Below are 11,074 nucleotides of genomic sequence, written 5' to 3'. Positions count from 1 at the left end.
TAAATTGACCTGTTGGCTCCACTAGTCATACAAAAAGTAGTTTCAGCCACAAAATGTCTGTGATTTAGACGCGACATGACATGACATGCTGTGTATACTGAATATCTCACATGGAAGCATTTAATATATTACTGTGGAAAAGTCCACATCAGCTGATCAGAGGCACAAAGTTCAGCTTCACAGGAAGTCATCCACGACTTTCCTCTCAAAGATTGTGACATTTAACTTTTCTTTACTCAAACTGAACAACACAACATTAGTAAAGTAAGAGTGAGAGGGCCGGGGGGAGCGCGCTCACAAAGCCGTTCCCCGGGGTAGATTATTGCTCTGGAAGAAAAAAGAAAAAAAAAATCTTTGAAACAGGGACGCTCTCTCTTTCCACCACCAGCCCCTCACTCCTGGACGCACATATTTTTGAAATGTCAGTTCTTCGGGGCCATAGTTCTAATTTCTTTTCCGCTCAGTGTAAGTAAATAGGTCTGACTGTGAGTTTTTGTTCAGGGATCCCAGGAGAGTGGCATGCAGGCTCAGCAGAGAGACCTCTCGCTGCAACCTCCCTCTAACATATTGATCAGGAACGGCTATTGGCGTTAGCCCTGTGAATAAAAACGCTGCTCTGCCGGGTTCAATTCCCCACTGGGCAACTGAATAGAGAGACAAAACCTTTAGCACTTGTTTTTTTTTTTTTTTTTTTCTTTTTTTTGTGGACCGCTATTTAAGTCTGCTCCCGGGTCCTTAATGACGTCAGAGCCTGGCATGAATGCAGAGGGAAAAAAAAAAAATGGAAATGTCACTTTTATGGACTGCACAGTGTCATATTACTTTATATACGTATATGTACTTATATATGTTTTTCTCCCCTTCTCTCCTTGTGCTTCAGCTTCCCCGGCAGACCGAGAAAGAGGTAACATTGAAATGATTTATATAAATCATGGGCAGGTAAATGATGTTGTTTTCTGGCTCCACGCTCAAAGTTGTTTCGTTGACATCAAAGAGAGGAGGAGGCTTGACATGTGCATCCAGATACATTACCCTGCTGAAAGCAACAACCCCCTTGACATTTGAAATAACTGGAACATGAAAAAAGACAATGTTTATACAGATTCAGAGTACAGAATGTGCAGCGTTTTGTATCCACATTATAGGAACAAGCATTTTTCTTTTCTTTTCTTTTTTTTTTTTTTTCTTTCCTGACTCGTTCTATAGTACGAGGAGGGGAAAAGGACCTCTTCATACCTCACTTCCACCTTCCGAACACTTCAAATGTTCCTGGTAAAAATGATTGCTTTTTGTAATCTCTTGTCATGTCGTTTTGAAACGATTACACACAGGGAATCCATCCGGTGTATCTTTTTTTTTTTCAACATCAGAACAGGCACTAACCTCTTTTTTTTCATTGTAACTTTCATTGTAACGATCTGCTTTGCTTCATTCCATCAAGTTTTCCCTGAGCCTCAGAATAACTTTAGGTAGTCGAGTGATTTCCCATATATCATTTATTTATTTAGTAATTAATTTATTTGTGTATTAATCTATGAGCTATGTATTTAATATTAAATAATGCACAGTCCTCTTCATGAGATGTTATGATGAACGTAGAGCTTTTCCTCAGTGGTCCTTTGTTTTCTGTTTGGTTGGAATATAGGGCAGTACAGTTTGGGTGCTCTTGTCAGAGACAGTTTGTGTGCTGCTGTTTCTTAACAGTTTTTTGCGGCAGCCGGGGTTCAGGAGACCTTTCCTGGGTAGTGTGTGAGCTCCCGTCGTCCCCTTCATCGGCGAGGAGACGTAGGAAGGGTCCAGACAGTTATGGAGGAGGGAGTGCTCGGAGGATGACCGTTTGGGAGCGATCGAGCTCGTCAGGAGGCTGGGCTCGCTGTCGCTATCTGGCGTAGCACAGCCGCTCTTGTCGTCCTGCAGCTCCTCCTGCTCCTCCTCCTCGTCATCGTCGCAGCACAACGCGTGGTACAGAATTTTGTCACTGAAGCGGACCCTTTCTCTTGTGCCAGAGGTACGGGAAGTCTTGTGGCTGTGCGTGGAGCTGCTGGCCTCCTCGCTCGATGAATCCGGGGTAATAATGCGGGGCCCGTTGGGGATGGGCAGCCCGCCGTTCATCTGGGAGTAGACGGAGGCAGTGGTGGGGGGCGGGGTGGGGGTCTGCGTCTGGGTGGGGATGGTTCCGCGGCCCAGCTCCGCTCGCAGGTCTCCCGGTTGCTCACCAGGCCTGCGGGCGGTGGCGCCAGCTGCCTCCAGGTAGCTGCAGAACTCCCAGCTGTCAGAAAGCACATCCGCATTGAGGAAGTCCAGCCTGAAGGCCTCTCCGAGACCCCGCTCGCTGCTGGACGTGCTGCTGGCTGTGGCCACCGTCCAGTCATCTGGGTCCAGGTCAAAGTCAAAGTCGGACGTTAGTTTATCGATCTGACCCACCACCTGCAACAGAAGAGAGGGAGAGTGTGAGAGAGAGAGAACTGATGAGATACTGTAGAGAAGCAAATTTTAGGCCAAGAGGAGAATATATTTATATATTTTTAGATTAGTTTATTTTTAACCACATTGGCGGTGCGGTGCTGTGGATGGTACAGCACTTTAACTCAGTCTGAAATATCTGAACTACAGGATAGACTGCCATGACATTTTAGAACGACATTCATGTTCCCCAGAGGATGACTGCAAGTGACTTCTCTGACTCCAGGAATGTCTGGACAAATACTGGATGGATTGCTATGAAATTTACTATCCACTGAGGATGAATTGTAATAACTTGATCGCACATTTCCTTATCATCTAAATTTTAATTTAAGTACTTTGGTTTCTTAGAATATATCTGCAGAACGAACAACATCCCCGTTACACTCTTTACAATTCTGTGTTTAGTGAAAAAAAGCAAATATTATGATTCTAACTCATTGAGCTAAGAGGGTGAACATGGTAAACATTGTCTTTGTGAATATATTAATATGATGATGTTAGCAGTTAGCTTAGAGGAACGTGATGGTGTTAGCATTTAGCTTAAAGGAATGTGATGGTGTTAGCATTTAGCTTAGAGGAACGTGATGGTGTTAGCATTTAGCATGCAGTGGTGTCCATATTTGAAAAGCTGCTGATGATCAAAAAAACACTTTTATTGTCACCCAGGTACAATTCACATTAATTCAATTCAATGTAAAAACATTTTGAAGCAGGCAAAGACTATATATCTATATAAATAAATATAAATACTGATATCAAGACAGATTTACCATGAATGATGATAACACTGAGATTATTTTATGTTTTTAACACACATATCATCATATTGTATTAAGAATCATTCCAGTTGACAGGCCTGATCTGGTTTAAGTGTAAAGTATAAGTCTCTCTCCACTTCAATACACTTGAATGTAATTTATTTGCAAAGGAGACACACTGTGAACAAAATGAAAAATCAACTGTTAGCATTATTTATTTATTATTATTATTTTCTACATATATCACAATGATATGTGTCAGCATGAATTTGTTCAGCCATAATATTCCTGTTGTAAAAAAAATGGATATCATGACAGTCACATTAAAACACAGCACGTACTGAAGCACGCCTGCTTTTCACATACAGACCAAATCATACGCAGCACAACAAACCCTCACTCCATTATCTAAAAGAGAATGACCTGTGGAGTGTTAATGTGATGGAGCAGGTTGTTGTTTTATATAAATGGGTCCCTTTTTTGTTCATCCTGTGCACGTGGATGGGCTTATGGCTGCCAGTGGTGTCACACTATTCCACTGATCAACAGGTGGTGGTATCAGACAAGATATGATGCACTGTGCCTGCAGACAGGCAGGGAAGAAGACAACTACAAGCTTGATTTAAACAATGACGCGTGCAAAATGGTTTTAAAAAGAGAAAATGATTCTCCAAATCTCTTATCAGGAAGGAAATGCACTCAGCACACTGGTGATACTTTGGTGTGTTTTGACAAATGTAAACAACTTTTGTTTGTTTGCAAGAAAAATCTCCACAGGGCCCCTTTAACACACACAGGGGGTTCATTATTAATCATGTTTTGTACTTTTAGAGGCATTAGAAGTGCGCAAAATGCTTACTGATCTTCCTTCAAAAACATATAAAAAGACTAAATAGAAAATACAAAATAATTAAAGACTCACTCCAATCACAAAAATTTAAATCAAGTTTGAAAAAAAGCTCCGTGGACAGTACCAATTCTGAAACTCAGTTTTATATAAATCTCTGTTACTGCTTGCAGGATACGACTTTACATGATATTTTGACACTTTACATTTCAAATAGAAAGTTAAGATTCATCCACAGCTGCTTATAGATCTGTGTTTGCCTTCATAGCTCGCCATCACACCGCTTTTCATCCATAAATCCTTAATTGTTTGTTCATTGTTTTGTTCGATGTTTTGTATTCCCGACAAGGCCTCCTGTGGTCAGGTGTTGTAAATTAGCTTCATGCTACATCAAGACAGAATTAAAATATCCACTGGAACAAGGTTGTAGCATTGAAGGCATGCCGCGACTCATCAAACGAGCTTTCTTCAGCTCAAAGAGAGAGAGAGAGAGAGAGAGAGAGAGAGAGAGAGAGAGAGGGAGGAACTGAAGAGGCCTCCTCTGAAGAACATGAGTGGTGAAAGCGGTACATCCTCAGCACAGCGGCCGATTCCTTTCGCCTTGATGTCGTGTTGCAGCTACCTGGATAATTCAGACGAACCTACGCAGCCGTACAGCCTCATGATGCAGACACTTAACCCCGGTGCTTCGAATGCTCATACACTAATGTATATTTTAATCCCAGAGCCTGTCAAACAAAAATAAAACTAAAGAATCTCACCCGCTGCTTTCAGACGTGTCACATTAAAAAAAAAAAAAAAAAAAAGCATTTAATTCACTGTTACCCCAAAATTAACCCCCCGCGCTTCTGTCATCTCGCAGCCACGGCGTTGAGTGTTTGCTGAATACAAAAGCACTTCAGCTGAAATCACACCGGTTTGTCGACAACACCTAAAAAAAATCCCCGGCCCCTCTGCACTTGACATTTTAGCACCTTCAATCAGCATGTTCTGCTCTCGACAACAGCCTATTGTGAAATGGAAACACTCAGTGTTCGCGTGGTTTGTAAATGATGCACTTCCCCAAACCATTCAGCAATTAAACCCAGTGGTTTGATACCCAGAATGTTTTTTTTTTTTTTTTTTTTTTTAAACATGCACACATGAGTTTCGGAACATAATTGCACCTGAGCAGCAGCGAAAGCGTACTTTCACCCTCCGATTCGTGGAACACGATCCCCCTCTTTTTTACGGCCTCTGTAATTATTTGTTCTGCTCACCGTGACTACAAATGAGCTCAGTTGTGCGAAACAACACAAAGTCTTATCTCTGCACAGGGAATTACAATCGTTCCTCAGCCTGTGTCCAGCTTTAAAAAGAATAAATTATGGCCGAGAACGAAAGCAACCCTGATAACGTGCAGTGAGCTCAGGTGATCACCACCGCAAACACGGCAGTGACGTCCGAGAGCTTGACTGTTAAATTGTGTAAAAAAAAAAAAGGAAAAAATAAGAGAGAAAGAAGCACCTCAAGACGACGATTTGAATGCAACATGAATTTCTCTCACTAAATCCTCGAATCAAAAATAAAAGCGCTGATCACCGGGCACAAATTTAAGAGAAAGAGAGGGAGCGTGGCGGAGACCAGATGCTGCTATTCTCCTCGCTGAATCCTGAAATCCTTCCTCTCAGAGACATTTCATGCCATCAAGTCGCACCACCTGGCTGCGTATGTCTGCGTGGCGGCCGGCTCATCCGTCAGCGAGCTTTCACTGCAGATCCTCTGGCTGTGGCGCCGTACATCTCACGAGTACCTGGTCCGTGCTTCTCTATTGGCAGGCTGCCCGGAGGGAATTGGGCCGCATGAATCCTCTAATCCTTGAATTACTCAACGTGTTTGCCGGGTGATTTGCCGACTTTTTTTTTTTCCCACTCGTGGAGTTGTTAATGTAAGGCGGTTTTCCTTGGCGCCGAGAGGAGGCTGAATAGCTTTGTTTACCTGATTACACAGCTCGAGCGAGGGGGACTTAATTTAATCAATGAGTTAAGAAATTAGGCGTCAGACGTATTTCACAAGCTCGCCACGACACCGATGCGCGCCATCGGTGGGTTGGCAGTTATTGCAACCAGCAGGAAGTCACTCGGAAATCAGTTTTATTTAGCGTCTGAAACAGTTTAAACAGAAACGCTACTGTGTGTTTAAAGGAAAGCTGAAAGGGAGAGAATAAACTTTTTTAGTTCGCTGATTGTTGCTGTTTCTCTGATCCTGCTTATTCTCCATTTTTTTTTTTTTAAAAAAGCATTCCCGGGCGCTAGCGGTGAGCCGCGCCGGCCTCCACCGCTAGTTAGCCTGACCCCTGCCTGCGGTTTGTAGGCTAATTTAGCTTGATAAGTGTCTCAGCTTGAAGGGGTTCTGCTGAATCTTTCTAGGTCACAATGCAGCCCGTGCTCTATGCAGCAACAATGAAACACCAGTCTCTTGCCCTTTTTTTTTTTTTTTCTTCTTCCAGTCAGAGAATGTGTGATGAAGGAGTCTACGGAGCAGATTGCTTTAGCACAAAGGATGAATGAACACATCAGGAACCAATCATTAACAATGCAGCGCAGTGTGTTTAAAATAGAAAAACGCATTATGAGAATCTACAAGAGTCGAAGATGGAGAGGCAAAAAGTAATTATGTGGCTTTACAATGAAAGATTTCACCGGGGCGCTGCATCGTATCTGCGCATCAGAAGAGGGAGACATCTTTTTAGAGATTAGCGGTCGTGTAGTGCAGCTATGAAGTAACCTGTCCTTTTTTCTTTTTCTTTTTTTTTTTTTTTACTATGAGTAGAAAATTAAACAAACACTGTGTGAGCCAACAGAATTAGTCGCGTGCTCGCTCTCTATAGCAATAACCAGCTCATGTTTATTGTACCGACGCTTAATGGTCCTGTTCACACGAGGCTAATCAGCCAGAATGAGCGTGTGGGAAGGCGACACACACACACACACACACACACACACACACACACAGCTAGATGTTGAAACTGACTGGTATCATCTGAATAGTTACAGTGGCTTCCAAGACTGATACGAACATGTGATGCTTGACTGCTACGTAATAGTGGAACTTAGAGGCATCAGTTTGTATTTTGTACATTTGATAAAGTGTTTATAATCTGTAACAAGACACTTCCAAGTATTTGTGCCCATCTCTTATTGTCAGCTTTTTATATTGGTTAAATTCTTCATGCTGATTAGTCAGTTCATTATCAATCATTAGCATCACTAGTAAGATTGCAACTATTTATAATGTTCACTGCCGATTCATCTGTTGATGATTTTCTCAATGAATCGATCAGTTGGTCCGTAAAATGTCCAGCAATAGTGAAAAATGTTGATCTGTGTTTCCCTCAAGCTCAAGCTGATGCCATATGTCTTGTATGTACACGACCCAAAGATATCAAGTTTACTGTAATAGAGCCTTAAAGACCCAACATGATTGACATTTATGAAATTTGCCCTACAAGAAATGACTCAATCCAATTAATCATTAACTGAAGACAATTCGCGGATGAGAGAGGTGAAACATCTTCAAGAAACTGAAACACGTCCAGTTGCCTACGACACAGTGCCTTGATTTACCACGACCGGATGACTGAGAACCTTCAGCATCATTGATCAGTAATGTCAATATCTGGCAAGTGAACTGACTCATTGCAGCTCGGTGCAACAGAGATCACAGTAGGTATGTTTAACTCGTCCTTTTGTTTTGTTTCCTTTAAGAATTCCCGGCTTGCAGCTTGGAGCTGTGATAAACCTCTGGAGTTAGGGCGGTGTATCCCCCCGTGGACTTTATGGCTCCACCATTCTGCAAAGTTTATGATGCAGCGATGGCATATCCTTGTGAGTGAAAAGACTCCATTTGCAACACAGTTAAGCAGTAATGTATAGTATCAGGGCGGATATAAGTGCCGGGGATTTCAGTTTATCTGTGGTCTTTAATTTTCCCTCAATGCCTCCGCTGACAACTTAACTTACTTCCTTTACGGTTAATGGTGTCTCGTGGAAAACCATAATGATGAATATAACAATATCTATGATTCTGTGTGTGCATGATTAGTGCACAAATTATGGCACTAAACACGTACACAGTTTTTTTTTTTTTTTTTGGAAGCGGCAAACACTCAGTACATCATATGCGGTTTATAGAGTCCACACACAGCAATGAGCGCTATTGTAAAAAAAAAAAAAAAACATGTTCTTTTGCGGCGCACACTGCTCAGCCAGCAGCCGCGAGTCAACCGTGGTCACAGCACCTGATCAACAGCGAGTTCAGTCATTTCAGAGCTCTCAGAGGTGCTTTAAAAGAGAGGCAGCCTCGGCAGCATCAGGCGAGGGTTTATTACTGTACCTCAACACCTGTCTGAGATGATTGTGCCGGGTAATTGAGGGTCAGAGTGAAAGAGGGCACTCGGAGCCTTGTCTGTGACAGAAAGGTACAGTGATGGAAAAGACAGGCAAGGGTAATCTAACACAGAGTGATGGTCAGTAATGTAAAAAAAAAAAAAAAAAAGCAAACTCTCCGAAGAGCCTCTTCACTGGTGGAGTGGTGATTGGGGAAATAGATTCCGCACTGTCCACTATCATTACAAGAGTCCTTCTCTCTAATATTCAGCTCCACCTGGTATCATGATTTATTTATCCTGAGTGGGTTCCCGTTCTCCCCCCCAACTCCCCAACCCCCGAGTGAGTGCCTGTCCTCTGTTAATGCTAATTCAAAATGTACTGGAACATTAGCAGAGGAATAACTTATTCCGCACTAATGCTTAATGCGTCGTTGGAAAAAAAAAAGAAACACACACACACACACAGGCTGAGGTCAGAATTAGCAAATGTGAAAATTTGGGTGTAAAATTGGCCCTGATGAGGAGGAGGGAGTATTTACCACATGTTGTAATCACTCTGTTGATCTTTAAGCAGATGTTTACCGGGGACGAGCTTGTTTTTGATGTGCATTGATGGCTTTCCGTGCGAGAAGTTTTTTTTTTTTTTTGTTAGCTGGCTCGCGAACAGATGGAGATCGCCTCCCTTTTGCGAGTCTGGCACACGTAAATGATGTAGAAGTGCATCTGTAACGTGTTTTTCTGATGATCCAAATATTAAGTTTGCCAATTTTGTGCCACCTTCAATATTGTAGTATTTACCAGTGGATTTAAAAAAAGGAAAAAAAAAAAAAAAAGGCCCTGAAATGCAGCAATGCAGCCTGTACATATGTAAAAAATACATCAGGTGTGAGGTACCAGAATAAATGAGACATAACACCCTCACTGGGTTCATTTGAAATGCACGCTGTATCGCTTCATTACGCTGTGTTCAAGTGGCCTCTCTCCATCTGTTCCTGCGCCACCCGTTCTTCCAGGAGTCATTTTCAGAGCAGACCGAGGAGAAGTTTTGCAGTGCCTGTTTGTTAATTATGCAGCACCCAGCGTCGAGGCATGGCTTTGCTTTTTTTTCCTCGTGGGGGTAAAAAAAAAAAAAAAAACCTCAAATGTGTTCAGTGGAGCCGTTCAAACACATCTAAGTGTTATTTCTTTTCTCAACATGTCACAATAGATTTCCAGCCTGCCCCTGTGCAGCACTTCCAGCGCTGGAAGCGGTTTGTGCCAGTTAGGAAGTCTCAGCAATTATCACAATAGCCTGGCATGCTGGCTTCGTAAGTAAAACATTCGCAAATATTGTTTTAATGCGGTTAGCTCCTGCAGTTTTGCAGTTCCTCCTTACTCTGTACCCCATGCTTATTTACCCTCAATTTAATTCTCCTCAAGACGCGAAGTGGGGGAACATCCAAGCCACTCACAATGTGGTGATATGGTTTATCTTATCCCCCAGAAGCTAATTTATCATCCCCGACTTACTCAGAAAGAACATATTTACTGGATTCACTTGAAAAATTGGCCAGTGGCTCGTAAAAACGTGTGCAATCTCTCCTAGACATCTCATTCACTATGGAGTATTTTGAATTTCTTGTTAGGTACTTCAAATTACCCAGCTGTATTTGAACAACATGCCGAGTGTCGGAGTATCTGCACAGCACTGCGGGCCTGAAAGCAACATTACATGAAAGCTCAGGGTAGAGTTTGTGAAGCGGCAGGCCGGTGCTCTCACTGACGTGCACAGACCAGTGCACATGCCTGCTCGTGATCTTAACAAGGCCGGGTTTACAGAGGGAAGCTGGATGTTTAGAGACAATTTGGAAAAGTGTGAGTGTACAGAACATACTGTAGGAGAGGGTAGTTTACTAATCATGTCCCGGGAGTCAAGTAAGGATTTGCTTTATTTCTGCCTTGAAATTTCCCTGAAACTCGCTATAACTCACCTCAATGATCTCAACCTGACTAAAGCCTCCATTAGTTAAACTCCAGCAGCCTGGGCTGTAGCCAGAATTTTAGAAATACTGAGTTCATTGGCTAAAATTCGACGACAGTGTCCTAGACTCAGCATATGATCGGCTGGTTCTCAGTCCTCCTCACCACTCTGATAACTAAACAGTGAACAACACAGCAACTAGTCTGTGAAAACGAAAGAACGAACGAAGAGAGAAGTGAAACATGGAATCAGGTCAGTTAGCGTTAAAGAGTTGCTCCTTCAAACTGATTCGTTCACACACGAGCCATCTTTAAACCCTGCTACTTCACAGTTAGCCAGAGTTGGCACGAGTGTCGCAAATTACAACAGCAGCAACCTTATAAAGCATTTAAAGACGCATCACGTGAAAGAGCACCACGAGACTGTTCTCCGGAAACTTTATGAGACAGTGAGGGAACACATTTCATGGAGGCTGGAAGACGTTCAGGCAATCGGCTTCACCACTGACATGAGGACCTCCAACGTGTCTTTGCTGATTCTGCACACTGGGTTCTGTGAGTATGTTTTAAGGCAGTGATTTATTCTTAGTGTACTAAAGTTGCTGAATGTTGTCCGGCACTCATCCTCTGCAAGGTTTTACCTGAGCCAGGCCACAAAACAAAAACAGCAATCAT

At 42.7% G+C, this 11,074-nt stretch overlaps 1 protein-coding gene across 3 annotated transcripts in view; it reads right to left on the bottom strand.

The window, feature by feature from the left end:
• Positions 1-407: 407 nt before the first annotated feature.
• The window catches only part of insyn1 (inhibitory synaptic factor 1), a 52,824-nt gene continuing 42,157 nt past the window's right edge, over positions 408-11,074 (bottom strand). For all 3 annotated transcript variants that reach the window (XM_037096611.1, XM_037096610.1, XM_037096608.1), the window contains one exon: positions 408-2,427. In XM_037096611.1, the coding sequence (XP_036952506.1) occupies positions 1,609-2,427 (819 nt within the window). In that variant the 3' untranslated portion in view covers positions 408-1,608. The remainder of the gene's footprint in view (positions 2,428-11,074) is intronic.

Source organism: Acanthopagrus latus, chromosome 4, assembly GCF_904848185.1.
Source record: "Acanthopagrus latus isolate v.2019 chromosome 4, fAcaLat1.1, whole genome shotgun sequence".
Taxonomy (NCBI): domain Eukaryota; kingdom Metazoa; phylum Chordata; class Actinopteri; order Spariformes; family Sparidae; genus Acanthopagrus; species Acanthopagrus latus.
This window is presented reverse-complemented; position numbering and strand designations above follow the sequence as displayed.